We start from the raw sequence: 20,432 nt of genomic DNA on the forward strand, positions 1-20,432 counted from the left end.
TACATATATTTATGTATAAATGCTTATACATAAATATGTTTTTGTATAAATGACAATGTTATATATATACTAGTAGTATCGCCTGGCGTTGCTCGGGTTTGTAAGGGAAATAACTATATAAGCATTTTTAGAGATGTAAAGTATAATAGCCATCTCAATATGGCTAACCACAAAGGGGTGGGGTGTTACTGTAGCTTTTTACGTTCTGAGATTTAATAATAAATTTTTAGAGAGTTACTTCCTTTATATATGCCAAAAATGCATTAAAAATGGGAAAAATCGACGGTAAATTTTTTTTAAATCGTAGACTCATCGTAGACGCGCGCTAATACCCAGAAGGGCTTGATATGAGTCACGACTATAAGATACCCGATTTTGGTTAAACTGCAAAATGTGGGAGTAGTTAGGAATCTAAATCGTAGGAGACAGACAGCACACAACCTTACTTTTATATAAAATGATATATATATGTTATATATAACATATATATAATGGCGGTGCCCCAGCATGGCCACAGCTTGTGAGCTGAAACTAGATAAAATAAAATAAAATATATCCTTCTGTACATTCCATATTTGGTAATAATGCTGTCTAATATAAAGACAGCGACTCAACTTTCAGAGAGGTGCTGAGTCAATTATTGTAGATCCTATTACAAGACAGCTGCTTTACAATATTGATTTCAAATTTTAGCACAAGGCTGGCAATTGTTTTTTGGGGGATACGTTGATTACATTGAACCTAGTACTCAACTGGCCACTATCAGTTTGTGTCGGTTGCTTTTCCGACCTTAGGTGTCCTTCAATCCCATGCTGCTGATTTCATCCACAAAACTAGGATAACTACAGCCCATTGGAGAAATGAGCCCCATGAGGTGAGGTGGCAGCTGTAACAAGTGTTGCTGGATATTCTCTATGGCAATGCCTTTGCGATCATGTCTATGAGGCATGGCTAAACACACTATTTGTTCTGGGATGTACAGTCTGTTGCTCCCTCCTTCCATCTTCTGCTGTTTAACCCTGCCTTTTCCCCTTGTCTTTGTTTCCCTTGTCTTTGATAATTTGTTCTTTTATAGTTTCAACATTTTTTCTTTATTTTTAAAAACATAATTTTGAATATAAGGAAGCACACATGCCCTGTACACCTTTATCTTTGTCTTTCTGCATATGTCTCGCCGACTCCAGAGGCGCCTTTCTAGCTTTTCATCATCCAAATTGCTATATCTATTAACAGTGCTTCCCAGGTAGACAAACTGATCAACTACATCAAGTCATTTACCATACACATAGATATTTAGTACACTATACTGCTTACCAGGGGCAGGTTGGTACATGTTATTTATGATTTAGTTTTTAGGTGTTTACACAATGAGTTTCCATTGTAGTTTCTGACTACTAAATTTCATTCACAAAGTTTTGATCAGCCTGACACTATGATAGAAGATACATGTCACAACTGCTATGTACTGGGATTGAACGTGAAACCATATAATTTGAAATAAACTTCTAAACAACACAACTTGCACTATGTGTACCCACTGACTTGACTGCTACAATGATAGTAAGAAAATGAATGAAGAATTTCCAACATACTTTTGAAGCTAATCTGCTGTAGATGTTGGTACGGATATTTAGAGAGCGTCGCTTTGGAGGAACACCATATTTGGCAATTGTCTTTATGAAGTCGTTGTTAATGAAACTAGATGTCGTTCGATAATCAGACACTGTAAATGCAATGAAAATATAAATTTGTTTATATCAATATATAAATTATATCTACATAAATATTCATTTTGCTTGGAACTTTAGGTTTCACTTGATTACTTATTCAACCAGTGAATTTTGATTTTCTATTAGTATTTAAATAGGAAGAAAGGTAAAATGTTTCCTCAGATAGTAATGAATGATTGGAGTTGTTAAAATTCCCAAGACTTTTCATTTAATCAAAATTTTAATAGGATTCTGATAAATGAATCCAAAGATCAGAAAATAAATTCAGAGGTAGAAGAGGGAAGATGAAGTTAAGAGGAGGACAAAAATGAGAAAGAACAAACTTTGTTTCAATCAATTTTTAAAATAATGAAGTGTTTAGTAAAATAACTTTGTTATTAAATTGGAGTTTGGAATAAATTAACATGAAATTTTGATGCAAGATTTTAATTTCTCTTGTCTGTTGGTACAAAACCTGAAATTTGGCAGTGGAGCAGGTTAGTTGATTACATTGACCTCAGTGCTCAATTGGTACTTATTTCTATCAACACCAAAAGGATGAAAGGCAAAGGTGACCTTGGTAGAATTTGAACACAGAATGTAAAACTGGAAGAAATGCTGACAAATCTGCCAGCTAGCAGCTTTAGGGTAAGTTCTAACTTAGATGACTTTAAAAACAGGAAGTTTGTATCATACAATCAGGAATGGTGTCAGGCGGGTTGGTATCAAGAGGGTTAAGTTATTCATTTGTGAGGTACTTATTGAAGTCACCCTGTACTGTGTCATTAAAAAAAGAAAAATGAATTTGAATGTTGGATAAATTGCAAGAAAATGAGTAAAATGACTTATAAAACACTAATATTTAATTGCTGGTACTAAAAATGCACAATAAGGAAAACTATTAAAATTATATTAAATTTCTATTATGGTATCTATCAGTGTTGTTTGTCTCCAGCTCACCAAATAACTATGTCCAGGCTCTTTGTTGTTCAACTGACGAGAGGACTATGTCCTTCAAAAGCTGCTGTAGGATACAAACACTACCAAGTTTTGAATTGAATGGCTGGAGGATCATTAACTTCTCAACATCACACTGTGTGGCAAACTCTCCTCTAGTTGTCATGATAGAAATGCACCAAAAAAAAAGGTACAATGACTTCCTTAAAAAATCCTTTGGTGCCTATCACATTCCTCATTACAAGTGGTCTATTTTGACCACTGACCATAAAGCCTGGAATTTCGCTGTCCACCAGGCAACAGCTTCCTTTGAAGACACCCACAAAACCATTCATGTAGACAAGAAAAAAATAAAAAAATGAGGTAATACAAGCATATTTCAACAAGTTGGGATCAGTTACATTCCATTGCAGTTTGCAGTTGTGTTTGTTTTTCTGAATTGAACTTGTTGAGCATCAACAAACTTGCAGCAGATGTGGACATCACCTTCCGTAAATCTTTGCTCATGAAGCTGAGCCAAGAAATATATATATATATACTCTTTTACTCTTTTACTTGTTTCAGTCATTTGACTGCCGCCATGCTGGAGCACCGCCTTTAGTCGAGCAAATCGACCCCGGGACTTATTCTTTGTAAGTCCAGTACTTATTCTATCGGTCTCTTCTGCTGAACCGCTAAGTGACGGGGACGTAAACACACCAGCATCAGTTGTCAAGCAATGCTAGGGGGACAAACACAGACACACAAACACACACACACATACATATATATATATATATACATATATACGACAGGCTTCTTTCAGTTTCCGTCTACCAAATCCACTCACGGGGCTATAGCAGAAGACACTTGCCCAAGATGCCACGCAGTGGGACTGAACCCGGAACCATGTGGTTGGTTAGCAAGCTACTTACCACACAGCCACTCCTATATATAACATTACTTTATATAATTAGGGTTCAGCAAAAAAATTTACTTTACCACACACCAAACTTTTAGAAATAGCAGCCAAGGAATTTAGCTATTTCCTCTACTATAAGAAGAGTCTCCCAGACAATGTATACTCAAAAACAATTTACGTAGGCATAGCAGAAAAAATAACGAAAGATCATTCGTACATCGATTACTTGAGAACGCCGTTTCTGGGTTAGTTAGATATAGAGATGCTAGAAATACATACCTATATCAACATTCCAGTCATCAGCCCAAGATTGACTATATATATATATATATATATACTCTTTTACTCTTTTACTTGTTTCAGTCATTTGACTGCAGCCATGCTGGAAAGTTGAGTCGCTGTCTTTATATTAGACAGCATTATTACCAAATATGGAATGTACAGAAGGATATATACTCTTTACTCTTTTACTTGTTTCAGTCATTTGACTGCGGCCATGCTGGAGCACCGCCTTTAATCGAGCAACTTGACCCCGGGACTTATTCTTTTGTAAGCCCAGTACTTATTCTATCGGTCTCTTTTGCCAAACTGCTAAGTAACGGGGACATAAACACACCAGCATTTGTTGTCAAGCAATGCTAGGGGGACAAACACAGACACACAAACACACAGAGGCATATATATATATATATATATACATATATATGACGGGCTTCTTTCAGTTTCCATCTACCAAATCCACTCACAAGGCTTTGGTCAGACCGAGGCTATAGTAGAAGACACTTGCCCAAGGTGCCACGCAGTGGGACTGAACCCGGAACCCGGAACCCGGAACCATGTGGTTGGTAAGCAAGCTACTTACAACACAGCCACTCCTGCGCCTATATATATAAGTAGACAAATGAAAGAAAGAGGCACTTGACACATTTAGTAGGAATTACATATATTATTATTTAAAACAGTTTGATTTGACTCCATGCAACTTAAAAGTTTCATAGGCATATTTGCAGAAACCCAACTCATTCAGGTTCAGTTAACTGAATTGGTTATCTGAGCCAGGATGAGCTAGGTTTCTGTAAGAAGCCTATAAAACTTTAAGTTGCATGGAACCAAATCAAACTGTTTTAAATAATGATGATGATGATAATAATAATAATAATAATAATAATATAATAATAATAATAAATCTTAACTGATTGGAAGTGTTATCATGTACATTGTTTTGTCTTGGTATAAAAGATGGGCTACAGCAAATATTCTGCTCAATACCACAGATTTGCTTGTCAGTTGTTTGACTTTAACCAGTTGAGCATGTCCCTTAGTGGCTGATGATATGTGCATCTCTGATCACGAGCAGAAGTAGTGGGGGAGCATCATAGCCATGTGTTGAGAGGGATTCTTTGGGGTTTGAATAATTCACCTCTGGAAACATGGGTGGTTCTTTCAACATCCTTAAACAACCCTTATTCAGGGACCGTTTGAGCGGGATGGGCTACTCAACCTGAAGAAAATTCTAACTGGGCCCCACCTGCAAGGTCATGTGCTGTTTATCTTGATATGAGATCACCATGTCGCGCACATATGGTTGTGATGCATGTGCCTAGTGTACTCTTATCAGACGGGTAGTCATGATGGGTATACTGGGCTTTGTATATTTTACCCCAGTGTCACTTTGATGGCATACATTGCTCTCTCACTCAATAGTAATAATAAATGCCTTGATGCAGTACCAGGTAGTGGCTCTCATGGCTTCTGATCTTAACTGATCGGAAGTGTTATCATGTACATTCTTTTGTCTTGGTATAAAAGATGGGCTACAACAAATAATTTGCTCAATACCACAGATTTGCTTGTCAGTTGTTTGACCTTACCCAGTTGAGCATGTCCTTTGGTGGCTGATGATATGTGCATCTCTGATCACGAGCAGAAGTAGTGGGGGAGCATCATAGCCATGTGTTGAGAGGGATTCTTTGGGGTTTGAATAATTCACCTCTGGAAACATGGGTGTTCTTTCAACATCCTTAAACAACCCTTATTCAGGGACCGTTTGAGCGGGATGGGCTACTCAACCTGAAGAAAATTCTAACTGGGCCCCACCTGCAAGGTCATGTGCTGTTTATCTTGATATGAGATCACCATGTCGCGCACACATGGTTGTGATGCATGTGCCTAGTGTACTCTTATCAGACGGGTAGTCATGATGGGTATACTGGGCTTTGTATATTTTACCCCAGTGTCACTTTGATGGCATACATTGCTCTCTCACTCAATAGTAATAATAAATGCCTTGATGCAGTACCAGGTAGTGGCTCTCATGGCTTCTGATCTTAACTGATCGGAAGTGTTATCATGTACATTCTTTTGTCTTGGTATAAAAGATGGGCTACAACAAATAATTTGCTCAATACCACAGATTTGCTTGTCAGTTGTTTGACCTTACCCAGTTGAGCATGTCCTTTGGTGGCTGATGATATGTGCATCTCTGATCACGAGCAGAAGTAGTGGGGGAGCATCATAGCCATGTGTTGAGAGGGATTCTTTGGGGTTTGAATAATTCACCTCTGGAAACATGGGTGGTTCTTTCAACATCCTTAAACAACCCTTATTCAGGGACCGTTTGAGCGGGATGGGCTACTCAACCTGAAGAAAATTCTAACTGGGCCCCACCTGCAAGGTCATGTGCTGTTTATCTTGATATGAGATCACCATGTCGCGCACATATGGTTGTGATGCATGTGCCTAGTGTACTCTTATCAGACGGGTAGTCATGATGGGTATACTGGGCTTTGTATATTTTACCCCAGTGTCACTTTGATGGCATACATTGCTCTCTCACTCAATAGTAATAATAAATGCCTTGATGCAGTACCAGGTAGTGGCTCTCATGGCTTCTGATCTTAACTGATCGGAAGTGTTATCATGTACATTCTTTTGTCTTGGTATAAAAGATGGGCTACAACAAATAATTTGCTCAATACCACAGATTTGCTTGTCAGTTGTTTGACCTTACCCAGTTGAGCATGTCCTTTGGTGGCTGATGATATGTGCATCTCTGATCACAAGCAGAAGTAGTGGGGAGCATCATACCCATATGTTGAAAGAAATTCTTTGGAGTTTGAATAATTCACCTCTGGAAACATGGGTGTTTCATTCAACATCCTTAACTAACCCTTATTCAGGGACCTTTTGAGTGGGATGGGCTACTTGACCTGAAGAAAATTCTAACTGAGCCCCACCTGCAAGGTCATGTGCTGTTTACCTTGATATGAGATCACCATGTCGCGCACATATGGTTGTGATGCATGTGCCTAGTGTACTCTTATCAGACGGGTAGTCATGATGGGTATACTGGGCTTTGTATATTTTACCCCAGTGTCACTTTGATGGCATACATTGCTCTCTCACATAATAATAATAATAATAATAAGAAGAAGAAGTGAAGCAGTGCATACCTCAAAAAAAGCTAAGCTAACTAGGTTTGAACAACGGGTGTGTCTAAAGCCAGCTGGAGACAATGATCTCCTGGGGCTAAAAAGCTACAGTAACACCCCCACTTTGTGGTTAGCCATATTGAGATGGCTTTTATACTTTACATTGTCGAGCGGTTACTGTTTACATCTCACTCTGAGATTTAATAATGCTTACAGTCAGTTTTTCGAAATCAGTGGCAAACGTCACTAGAAAAACTCTTATATATTTGCAAAGCAGGCCTTGTCTTTCATCGTGACCTGGTGGTTACTGCCCGTTGATAAGAGACAATAATCTCGAAACCGGTCCGTGAGTATCACTCAGGCTTACGAGGAAGGGATGGCCTCCCTTTGCAAATACTTCAAGGGCACAGAAAGTGTGTCTAAAGCCAGCTGGAGACGATGATCTCCTGGGGCTAAAAAGCTACAGTAACACCCCCCATTTTGTGGTTAGCCATATTGAGATGGCTTTTATACTTTAAATTGTTTAGAACCGGCCAAAAAAGATTTTATCAAGAGATTAATGATGATATGGAGTGTCAAAGATTAGTCCCTGATGCTGATGGAAGCCGACTTTTTTGGGGTAAGATATGGAGTAAGAACAACATAATACTACAACTGAATGGCAAGGCAGCCTGATGTAAACAGCTTCTTATCCCCAGCAAGAGGCTATTATCCACTTCACAAAAGACAGTATCAGAAATATGAGTAAAAAGATAAGCAATTGGAAAGCTGCTGGACCTGATGGTGTACAGCAGTGTCTTGCCAAACTTTTTTTACCTCATGATACACTGGACCAAGAGAATTTATTTTGCAGCACACCAAATAAAAATTCCGACAAAACTGAATATACTTTATTAGTATGAATAAAAAGAAATAAATTCTTATTATAGTAACAATAACTTTATTTTATGAACGTATAATACACACACACATAATGTTCTTAGTGAGAAGGATGCAATTGATTTGAGAAAGAATTTTGTCAAAACACAGCTCTAAATTAAATTTAAAAAATACGTAACTCATCTACCATCTGTAATCAGTCCCGTATTTTTCACTTCATTTCCATAAGGCACAGGAGTGGCTGTATGGTAAGTAGCTTGCTTACTAACCACATTGTTCCAGGTTCAGTTCCACTGCATGGCACCTTGGGCAAGTGTCTTCTACTATAGCCTCGGGCCGACCAAAGCCTTGTGAGTGGATTTGGTAGATGGAAACTGAAAGAAGCCCATCGTATATATGTATATATATGTATGTGTGTGTGTATGTTTGTGTGTCTGTGTTTGTCCCCCTAGCATTGCTTGACAACCGATGCTGGTGTGTTTATGTCCCTGTCACTTAGCGGTTTGGCAAAAGAGACCAATAGAATAAGTACTGGGCTTACAAAGAATAAGTCCCAGGGTCGAGTTGCTCGATTAAAGGCTGTGCTCCAGCATGGCTGCAGTCAAATGACTGAAACAAGTAAAAGTGTAAAAGAGTATAAGTGCAGAGATACCTAAACCATCAAGCCAAGACAATAAGTAGTGATCCTGATACTCACCAGGAAGAAATGATCAGGCTAAGAGACAATCTGCTATGCAACAACTACTCGAAGAACATACTGTCCACTCCACTTAGGAAGAGGAGAGAGAATGAAACCCATATACTGAGCACACCCTATATCAAAGGCCTCTTGGAAACGATACAAAAGAAATGTGATCCACATGACATCAGGATAGTATTAAGAAGTAATTCAACACTTTGTAAATATCTTCTCTGAGTAAAACCACCCATAGAAGAGAATATGACCAAAAACTGTGTTTACTCTATCCTATGCAGTTGTGGTAGGCTATATGAAGGCAAAACATCTGCCCTCTTAAAGCAAGGGAAGTAGAGCATTGTCAAGCTGTAACATGAGAGGATGTTGAAAAATTGAGTATAAGCCAATCATGCTTGGAAAAACAGAGAACACCTCCCGCTGTGGGATGAAGTTAAAATAGTTGACAGAGAACACCAATGGAAAGTACAAAAATTAAAAGAGGCTGCACATATGCTATGGCACAATAACCTCCTAAGCAGACCTAGTGCAGATATGAATGTAATATGGGAACCAGTATTAAGAAAAGATAAAATACTAGGTTTATAAGCCCTAAAATTCACTCTGTAATTGCCCATAGGCATATAGTGTAGTGGACAAGAGTGCAGGCTACTAACACTCGGATTCTAAGTTCAGTCCCAGGCAGGGTCTTGTAGAATAATATCAACAGAAAAATAACATCATATGTCATATGGGACAAACATAGACACAAAGTCACACATGCATAAATACACACACACACACGTATATATATATATATATATATATATATACAATGGTCTTCTTTCAGTTTCCGTCTACCATATCTACTCACAAAGCTTTGGTTGGCCCGAGACTATACCACTTGCCCACACAGGTCTTCTATGTCCTATCTGATCTAAAGTACTTGATTCATGGATTTTCTTACTCTTCACTTGGATTATGTTATCTTTAAATTCCTTTGGGGTACATAATTTCTGCACTTGGGCAAGTATTTCCTACTATAGCCTTGGGCCGACCAAAGCCTTGTGAGTGGATTTGATAGACAGAAACTGAAAGAAGCCTGTCATATGTGTGTGTGTGTGTGTGCGTGCATTACTTTATTAAATTCTTCATTATATAGGTACAGGTATGGCAGTGTGCTAAGAAGCTTGCTTACCAACTACATGGTTCCAGGTTCAGTCTCACTATGTGGAACCTTGGACAAGTGTCTTCTACTATAGCCTCATACTGACCAAAGCCTTGTGAATGAATTTGGTAGATGGAAACTGAAAGAAGCTTATATATATATATATATTACACGCACACACACACACACATATATATACGTAGGGGGAGAATTCACAAAAAACAAAAGACGAAAACTGGTGGTGTCGACAACAAACAGATGTATTAGTATAATGCTTGGGAAGTGAAAAAAGTCTTTAACGTTTCGAGCCTACGCTCTTCCACAGAAAGGAACACAGAAAGAAACAAGGAGAGAAAATAAAGAATGTGTAGTGGCTAGTGATCTATCATGGCGAATTATATATATGTATGTGTGTTCTTGTGTCTGTCTCCCAGCACCACTTTGATAACTGGTATTATGTCCCTGTAATGTAACGGTTCAACAAAAAAATTAATTGAAACAAATGCAATGTATTTCAATGGAAATTTGGAGAAAAAAAGGGTCAAGGATATCTTACCTAAATGGAACCTTAGGATAGAGTTCATAAGTGTGGAATTTTTTTTTATCTTGTCAGGTAGTTTCATTAAGCCTTCATTAGTTGGAGCAAATATTGTAAATTTGGAATTAGGGTTCTTCAGTATGCTGTCAAGATTAGCTTTCTTCAGCAGCTTCAAAAACTTGAAAAAGAAAATAAAAAGGCATAATTAGGAGAATAATTCGAGCCACATTCAATGAGAACAGCCATTTTTTTCTGTTAGATTATTAACAGAAATGTGTGTGTGTGTGTGTGTGTGTGTGTTCCCCCCCCCCCTCCACCATCGCTTGACAACTGATGTGGGTGTGTTTATGTCCCTGTAACTTAGCAGTTCAGCAAAAGAGGCCAATAGAATAAGTACTAGGCTTACGAAGAATAAGTCTTAGGGTGTGTACATCTTTTTGTCTACATATTTGGTCAATGTATTTCAATATATTAGGTATATTTTGTACAACTAGCAATTACAGTTACTAATAGCTGGAATATTATGTTACCATATATTTTCATATATATATATATATATATATATATATATATATATATATATATATATATATATATATATATATATATTTAGGAAGGGCATCCAGCCGTAGAAACACTGCCAGATCTGACTGGGCCTGATGAAGCCTTCCGGCTTCACAGACCCCAGTTGAACCGTCCAACCCATGCTAGCATGGAAAACGGACGCTAAATGATGATGATGATGATGATATATATATATATAACATACACACACACACACACATATATATATAGGTAATGAAAAATTACCCTCACAGAAATATATGTATATATATATATCAAAATAAGCAACAAGGATATCCAGAGGTAATGCAGTACAAACGTTTCATGCAACTCCATTTAATTGAACAATGCAATCATTACATCGATTTGCATTGTTCAATTAAATGGAGTTGCATAAAATGATCGTACTGCATTACCTCTGGATATCCTTGTTGCTTATTTATATATATATATATATATACATGGGTCAGAGGTTGGGAAACCAACCAACTAAGGGATAGTGTCTGTCTAATATACTGCTGATAGTGTACACAATTATTCATACCCAAATGCTGGTTATCTCATGGCAATCTCACAATTGAATGTCATTTATGGGCAGGAGTAAAAAGTGGTTACCTTTAATTTATACTGAAAATAAGAAAATGGAGAGGATACAAAATGACATACATCAGCCGGTAGACATTCCAGTGTGTCTATTTATTCCAAGACATTCGAAAGTATTTGAAGAAAACGTACACATGTAGTAACTATGTATTACACACACGTGTATTAATATTAGAGAATAGAGCAAAAGAACAATTCCTTACACCCGTTTCTGCCATGAGGCAATGAAATCCTCCATGCCACCTCCATCTCATCAGTGTTCTGTAGGGATGGGTAGATAAAGTTTGGATGATAAGTGTGCCTCTAGGCTTCTTCAGAGGGTCTAAGTGGTTAGGAGGGCTAATACATATAATAAACAGTTAACGATAGGTACTGTGTGTTTGTCATTATTGAAAAGGGCAGAAAAAGAATAGGAGCAAATGTGAGGCTGTGAAAGAAGTACAACTTTAAAAATAAATTAGGTATAGGAAGGGGAAATAAGCTACAAACTTCCCGTGGTGTAATCCAGGATCCATGTTACTTCATCCAATGGTGGATAGGTGAGTATAGTTGTTCTTGGGAGGAGTTTTCAGGAAGGGCGAATTTAGGCAGTAGTTCACATTATGCTTACATAGAAATTCGCATTATTTTTACATAGAAATACAGTGATGGATTTGAAAGTATGGTCTATGTTATGGAGTAGAAAGTTCATATGTAAAGTGCCAGCTAGTAGGTGCAACGTTGCAGATGGTATGGCATAAGCAGTTTCCGTCTACCATATCTACTCACGAAGCTTTGGTTGGCCCGAGACTATACCGCTTGCCCACACAGGTCTTCTATGTCCTTATCATGGGAAAATTTGGTATATAAGTGTACTAGCTGGCACATATGAACTGTATGGGCATATGTATAATCTTTTTTGTGTGCGTGTGTATGCATATATAGACGTGTGCGGGTATGTACATATATGGGCATGTGTGAGCGTGCGTAAGGGTGTGTCCATATAGGAACGTAGTTTACTCTTTGTATACTTCCTTATGCTTTTTTCTGTATTGTTACCCTTAACCCTTTTTTTCTTGTGCTTGTGCGTATGTAGACGTATGTATGAACTTTTACGGTGCGCGTGTGTGTGTATGAGTTTGTATATTTATGCATATACATTTGGTGAAAAATGTGAGTGAAGATGTGTACGTTTTCATGGTGATGTATATGTATGCACGTGAGTGCACAAGTGCACATGTGTACGTATGAACAGGCACGCTTATGTGTTTACTATGAACTTTTAACCTTCTCTTAATTAGTGGTCATTTGAATTAGCACTTTTGCGTAAGTAGCAGACTATAACACAGTAATTTCCCTTTGTATAACGGTCTTTTTTCATAGTGTTTTTCAGGTGGCCAGATAACCGAAGAGATGGTGGTGTAGATTTCCACCTCGGCATCTGAAACTCAGAGTTTTATCTTGGCTACCGAATAACTGTCACATATTATTTTACAGATAAATTTCCTCTGTTTACATAATATTGAGGTCTCTTTCTTTCTTTTGTTATCTTACCGTTTTTACCAATATATATATATATATATATATATATACACACAAACATACATACATATATATATATATATATATATATATATATATATATATATATATATATATAAATTTATATATATAATACATACATACATACATACATACATATATATATATATACACACACACGGGGTGTTCATTAAAGATTTCCCCTGACCCCCTTCCAGTTATTGCAGGTAACAGAACTTGTACAGGTATAATCATACATGTCTCTACATGTCACATTCTAAATTGCAGCTTTCCACTAGTATTTGTTTGTCTTTTATAACTGCTGAAGTCGACTAAGGTGTTACAATGGCAGCAGTTGAATGCAGCTCAGTGATCAGGTTCTTATACTTGAAAAGTCATACACCAAAAGAGACTTTTGATGAGATGAAAGAAGTTTATGGTGATGATGCACCATCATATGATGTAGTCAAGCACTGGCACTGCCAGTTCAAATGTGGTCGAACATCAGTGGAAACTGCCCCTATTCCTGGAGGATCACATTCTGCCATTAGTGACGACACCATCCATAAAGTGGAAGCTGTCATTTTGGAGGATAGTTGCATAGCTATTGGACAACTAGCCCAAGAAGTGAGGATAAGTGTAAGGTCCATGGAAAATATCATTCACAATCATTTGCACATGTGGAAGTTGTCTGCACGATGGGTTCCCTGGATATTCACGCCTTTTCAAAAGCAGGAATGAATCAATTGCTCCCAGGCTCTTTTGGCAATGTACTAAGAAAGCAAGGAGTATTTTTTCAGCATAGAATGAAACATGGGTCCATCACTATGAACCTGAAACTAATGGAAGCATGATAACTCACTACCTCCAAAGAAGGTTCGTGTCCAACCCTCAGAATTTTGGGACAAGTGCAAAGTAGTGATGATGGATTTTCTGGCAAAGGGCATCACAATTAACGGGACATATTATGCTTCTCTGCTGCAGAAATAGTGGGATGCCATCAAAGCAGAGAGGTGTGGCATGTTGCCCAGATGAAAGCACACTCCAGTGACTGTGAAATTCTTCCTCGTCCCCCTTATTCTCCCAACCTTGCACCATCTAGCTTCCACTCTTTCCAACCATGAAGTCTTTTTTGAAAGGGAATCACGTTTTTGGATGATGATTAACTTGTTTCTGAGGTAAAGTCTTGGCTCCAGACGCAACCTACTGACTTCTACAGACGAGGTCTTCACAGCTGCATAAAGTGATGGAAAAAGTGTAGAGAAAAGCTAATAATTATGCCAAGTTTCGTTTATTCCAGTCCTTGGGAAGTGGGTCAGGGGAAATCTTTAATGAACACCCCTTGTGTGTGTGTGTGTGTGTGTGTGTGTGTGTGTGTGTGTGTGTGTGTGTGTGTGTGTGTGTGTGCGTGCGTGTGTGTGTATACACACATGCATGTACATTGAAATATTTAGGATATCTCTCTATGTATGTATGTATGTATGTATGTATGCATGTATGTATGTATCTATCTATCTATCTATCTATCTATCTATCTATCTATCTATCTATTATCTATCTATCTACATATGTCATAGGTATAGGTATGGCTGTATGGTAAGAAGCCATATGGTTGGGAGTCAAACTTTAAACAATACACCCACGCCTGTGCTTATCTATGCCTTCACCTATTATACATGATATTATCCATGGTTTTAATCCTGAGTAAAAAAAAGTAGCGCTCAGGAGTTCTTTGCAGAGGTTGCTAGACTGGTGAATTTAAGAAGGAGTGGGATGAAGAAACCATGAGTCATAGTTTAGGAAGGAGTATTTCAATGTGTCGTGTTCACTTTCTTCCTTGTATTTTGTTAATAAACAATTTTTCAGTAAATAGTGAAAATTAATCAATCAAATTAAACAATGGTAAAGTCCTTATGACCCAATATAAACAACACTTAATTACAAAAATACCGCCTGACTGTGCTTGATTTGTTTCCTTGTTCCTAACTATTTCCTGAATTGCATGATAAACATCCTCCAGGTATAGCTTTGTGGGAAGAAATTTACTTCCCACCCATATGATTTCTGGTTCAGTCCCAGAGCATGGCACCTTAGGCAAGTAGCTTCACTTATAGTCTTTGTGTTCCTTTCTGTGGAAGAGCGCAGGCTTGAAATGTCAAAGACTTTTTCACTTCCCGAGTGTTATACCAATATATCTGTTTGTTGTCTACACCACCTGTTTTCGTTTTTTTTTTTTTGTGAATTCTCCCCCTATATATATATATATATATATATATATATATAAAGTACCGTAAATGGTCTTTTTACATACCGAATACTGCTCGAATTGATTAACAACTAATTAATTCTACCCCTTTTTTACTGACTATATATATATATATATATATATATATATATATACACACACACATACATACATACATACATATCCATATATATCATTGTCATCATCATCATCATCATCATCATCATCATCATCGTCATCATCAACATCATTATTAACATTATCATTTTTCTATGCTTGCATAGTTGAATGGATTCTCTACAGTACAGTGTCCAACCACTTGTGTTCCTTTCTCATCTTTCTGAGTGTCAGCTTCCTGAGATAAGCTTTAACCATTTCTGTCTATGTCTGCTTGTAGCTATACAAGCACTTAAAACAGTTAGCAAATGCATTTTATATACTACAAAAGTCATCCTCAATTGCAAGTGATAACCTTGACCTAACTATACATACGTACATGCATGTATACATAGATGCATACATGCATGCATACATGCATACATACATACATACATGCATACATAGATACATATACACATATATACATGCAGACATATGTACCAGAGGCATGATACAACAGAACTACAAAACAAAAAAGTTATAAACAGGGATGGAGGACGGATGAAATTATTTCAAGTAAATGAGTAAGAACACCAATAAAGATAATAATAATAATTGTGCATTAATAAATAGATGATAATGATGATGATGATGAAAATAACGGTTTCAAATTTTGGCATAAGGCCAACGATTTCGGGCAAGGGAATAAGTTAATTACATCACCCCCAGTACTCAACTGGTACTTATTTTATCAACCCCAAAAAGATGACAGGCAAAGTCAACCTTGGCAGCATTTGATGATGATGATGATGATGATGATGATGAAGAAGAAGAGGAAGAGGAAGAGGCTGAAGAAGACAAAAAGCCCTTACCAATGTTGCATTTAGTCTGAGCACGATGTCATATGCCTTCTCACTGGTGCTGTAACCGCGTAGTGTCTCTGACAGCCAACGTCTGTTAAAGGTATTCTGCATAAAATTTTTGAGTTCTATGCGGAAATCGTCCAGCATATTGTCCAGTTTTGAGTAATTTATATCTGGTTCCAATGTAAGGACATTGCTGGTGACTGTGGTCAGCAGCAGGACTAAAGAGATGGTACAATGCATTATATAAAGTTTTACACACAAGTAATAAAAAAAGATGGTACCATGGAGTACCTAAGATCAACACAAAGTTTCCACAGAAAAATAGAATGCAATATTTATATTCAAAATGTGACCGCGTGTGTACCGTTGGCGACTTTTTTGTTTCCTCTGTCTTCCCTTCTCTGGATCTTTCCTTCTCCTATGTTTCCGACGAAGAGCTCCGCTCAAAAGGGTAAACCCTCCTTCTTTCCTTCCTTCCTGAGCGTCCAATAATACTATATTTGTTCCACGTCCTCGCGTTGTTGTGTTTTTTGTGCTTTCTTGTTTGGATTAACTATATATGTATATATATATATATATATATTTTTAAATACTTATATATATATCATATACATGCATTAGTTATAACGTAATATTGTATACATACAATGGTACTATATACCAGTACGTACAGAGGTATTATATGATAGTATCATACAATACAGTTACAGACATACAACAGCATCATATCCACATGCCTCATAAAGTAGCTGAATGTATTTGAGTGAACAAACGAGAGATAAAGAAGTGATATATATATGTATAAATAGATGTGTGCATGTATACCTACATTCATATATATATATATGTATATATGATGAAATGACAATGTGTGTGTGTGTGTGTGTGAGTGTGTGTGTGTCAGTATAAGTGGTTGTGTATATATGTATATATGTGTTGTGCATTTGTCATCTGGGATTGGCCAATCTGTAAGCACATTGCTTTATCAAGCACTGGGACATTAATAATACTGATAATTATTATTATTCTATTGTTGTTGTTGCTGGTAGAATCGTTAGAGCTTTGAGGAAATGCGTTGTAGTATTTCTTCTAAATCTTTACATTCTGAGTTCAAATTCTGCTGAGGTTAATTTTGCCTTTCTTCCACCTTGAGTTGATTAAATAAAATACCATTCTGGTACTATGATCAATGTAATTGACTAATCCCCTCTCCTCAAAACTTCTAGCCTTGTATCTGAATCAGATACTGTTATTATTAAATCTGCATGTTTGTTACAATCACTTACCAAGACGCACCCAGCCTCCTAGGGCAAGTGAAGAATAAGTGATGTTACAATATGACTGAAAGCTTGGGGAGAGGAAGTTGCAGGGACTGTAGCGAAATATCATCATGTAATCCAACACAGACATTTAAATTGAGAGGGTTTTTCTAAGGATGTGGGCAGTACTTTTGGATTACTCTGAGACATGGTTCTCCTGGGGTGTTGTCTAGATGTTTCTGACATCCCTTTTTTATCATACCCCGAGCACCTACAATAAAGGGAACAGTTCTCACTTTAAAATGCCACATCTTTTGTATTTCAATTTCCAGGTCCTTATAATTACTTAATATATCAAATTCCATTACAGATATATTTTCATCAGAGGGAACACTTACATCGATTAGTCCACAAGTATTTTCTTCCTTGTCTTTAATAATTATGTCTGGCTGAGTATTATAATTATTCTATCAGCTACACTAACAATAACACTGACCCAGTCACCCAAATTCCAACAACAAAAGCAACGCACACTCATTCAACCACAACCACAACTACAAAAAGCACCAACACAGAAACAAATACATGAAGAGAAACACCAATCACCAGAACAACTCATGCAACTTACTACAGAATCCAAACGTCTCATCAACTTCCCAGTTGCTCACAAGTGCAACAATGAGCTGATGCAGGAAGTAGGGAAAAACACAAATATTTATACAATGTATTTCTGTTGAAAACTCCCCATGACAGACAGCTGATAAAAACTGTTAAAAACACATACCTAGAACTTTTAAAAAAAGGACTCTAGGAAGTCCCTTCATTAATGATAATGCATCAGACAAGGTAGCTGAATCAACTTTGCACAGACATCTCTTAGGTTACGCTACCTACAAAGATTTCTGGATGGTGAGCATGTGTGGGCTCCGTTTGTGAGGCCTGTCTTTCCACAGCTCTTCTCCTTGACAGAACTGCAGTCCTAAGTGAAAAAAAGACCAAGACTGGACACCGGGCACTTAGAATGTCGTCAGGTACTCACAACCCTCTACCAGTCAGGCAATGGGATTGGTGGATGTTCTGCTTTAGACATTTATAGAGGATTAGTAGTGGGGAAGTGTGACAAGAGAATACAGCTATTAGGCTCATTTCCATAGTAGATGAGTTCAAGTTTTGCTTGGCCAGCAGCATATTGCTTTATTGAGCCTCTTGGCTAAGCACATAGCTTAGATATATTCTTCTTTGATTCAAGTTTGAATCAGTCTAAGACCAGCTCTTGTTGCTTTCATGCATTCTTCTATGTTGTTCCTTCATCTATTCTGTATACCCATCATTCTCAATCTCTCTTGTACAATCCAGTCCATGGTTCTTTCCTTACATTTATTGCCCTATGTTCTGGCTAAATACTCTGGCCACTTCTACTTTGCATTAGCCATTCATGAATTATATCTCAAACACTTGTCTTCCTTTTCATTTACAGCATAATGAGTCATCTATGTTCTGATCTATTATACTACTCAGTTCATAGATAGAGGGCAGTGACTTCATCTATGAACTTATTCAGATCATAATGGACACACACACACACAATATATATATATATATATATATATATATATATATATATATATATATATATATATAAATATTGTTGTATTTAGGAATGATTATTTTGCCAGTTTAGCCAATAAAAACACACACTATATATTTGGTGTTAATTTTCTTCAGCGTTATTTATTTTTTACATTAATCTTAATCTCTATTGCTGTTTCTTTTCAGATATCATCAGAAAAAGGTAATTAAAATTCATTAAAATGACAGATCTCTTGGACTTTCAAAGAGGTTAAATTGTTGGCGCTCATATGGCTGGCACCAGTGTAATGAAAACAGCTGAAATGTTTGGTGTATCAAGAAGTGCTGTCTCGAAAGTAATGTTCATACCTAAAATGTTCATGGTGCAATATAAACAGTTTAGGTGGTTTTTAGAGTCAGGGTTTGACTGCTATTTTGGCATGGTGGTAACCGAGTGTGTACCATTGGCGATTTTTTTTTCCTCCGTCTTCCCTTCTTTGGATCTTTCCTTTTCCTATGTTTCTGACAAAGAGCTCCACTTGAAACATTAAACCCTCCTTCTTTCCTTTTTTTCCTGAGTGTCCAATAATACTATACTTGTTCCACGTCCTCGGGTTGTTGTGTTTTCTCTTTGTGTTTTAATGTTTGGATTACCTTTATATATATATATATAAACTTGTTTGTTTTCATATTTCATGTCATTTACACAGTTGGTAACGTCCTGTACCCATGTATGCATATATATATATACACACACACACACAGACACAAACTCACACATATATATATATAAATGATGATGATGATGATGATGATGATGATTATATTTATTTATTTGAATGCCACGCATCCATTTCCAAGTTAGTTTATCTTAACCTTTTTGATGCGACTCTACTGTATACTGCTTTCTTCCTCCATTCTTCTCTAATCCCCTTTTTCTCCCCCTCCCTCTTTCACCATTTTCTATCTGTCTCTTTCTGCCCCTCTTTCTCTTTTTCTCTCTTGTTGCTCACAGATGACCATCATCCATCTTCTATCTTTTTCTCTTTTCAAATAAAATATTTCTCCCAGCATTCACTGTTTTCCTCTTGTTTTGATCTAACGACCCTCCATGTTTGTTTTCATTCAGTTTCCTTGTTTGTTACCACTGCCCTGTTTTGGTTTCCAAATTTGACTCTCCATAAATCCTAAATTTGATTTTAGAATTTATGGGAGCAATTGTCTTTGAAGATTCATATTGTCATTGAATGTTTGAAATGAAGAGAAGATAGACAGCTGACAAATGATGAAGGGTTGTTCTCTATATTTACTTGTCCTGTTTTCCAATATTTTTCTCATTGTTTGCATAATTAATACATTTGTTTTCATATTTCATGTCGTTTACACAGTTGGTGATGTCCTGTACCTATATATGCATATATATATATATATATATATATATATATATATA

At 36.9% G+C, this 20,432-nt stretch overlaps 1 protein-coding gene across 5 annotated transcripts in view; it reads right to left on the reverse strand.

The window, feature by feature from the left end:
* The window catches only part of LOC115215213 (transforming growth factor-beta-induced protein ig-h3), a 45,123-nt gene extending 28,204 nt beyond the window's left edge, over window positions 1-16,919 (reverse strand). For 4 of the 5 annotated variants that reach the window (XR_005000442.1, XR_005000441.1, XR_005000440.1 and 1 more), the window contains exons 1-3: window positions 16,161-16,600; window positions 10,275-10,434; window positions 1,593-1,723 (exon numbers count right to left, since the gene is read on the reverse strand). Coding sequence is in view for 2 of the 5 variants with exons in the window: in XM_029784421.2 (XP_029640281.1) it covers window positions 1,593-1,723; window positions 10,275-10,434; window positions 16,161-16,394 (525 nt within the window). In the remaining 3 variants the exon portion in view is untranslated. Of the gene's footprint in view, window positions 1-1,592; window positions 1,724-10,274; window positions 10,435-16,160; window positions 16,601-16,735 lie in introns of those variants that run through there. The other variant, XM_036505586.1, reaches the window with a different exon arrangement.
* Between the last annotated feature and the right edge of the window lie 3,513 nt (window positions 16,920-20,432).

This window comes from Octopus sinensis, linkage group LG8, assembly GCF_006345805.1.
Source record: "Octopus sinensis linkage group LG8, ASM634580v1, whole genome shotgun sequence".
In the NCBI taxonomy this organism is placed as follows: domain Eukaryota; kingdom Metazoa; phylum Mollusca; class Cephalopoda; order Octopoda; family Octopodidae; genus Octopus; species Octopus sinensis.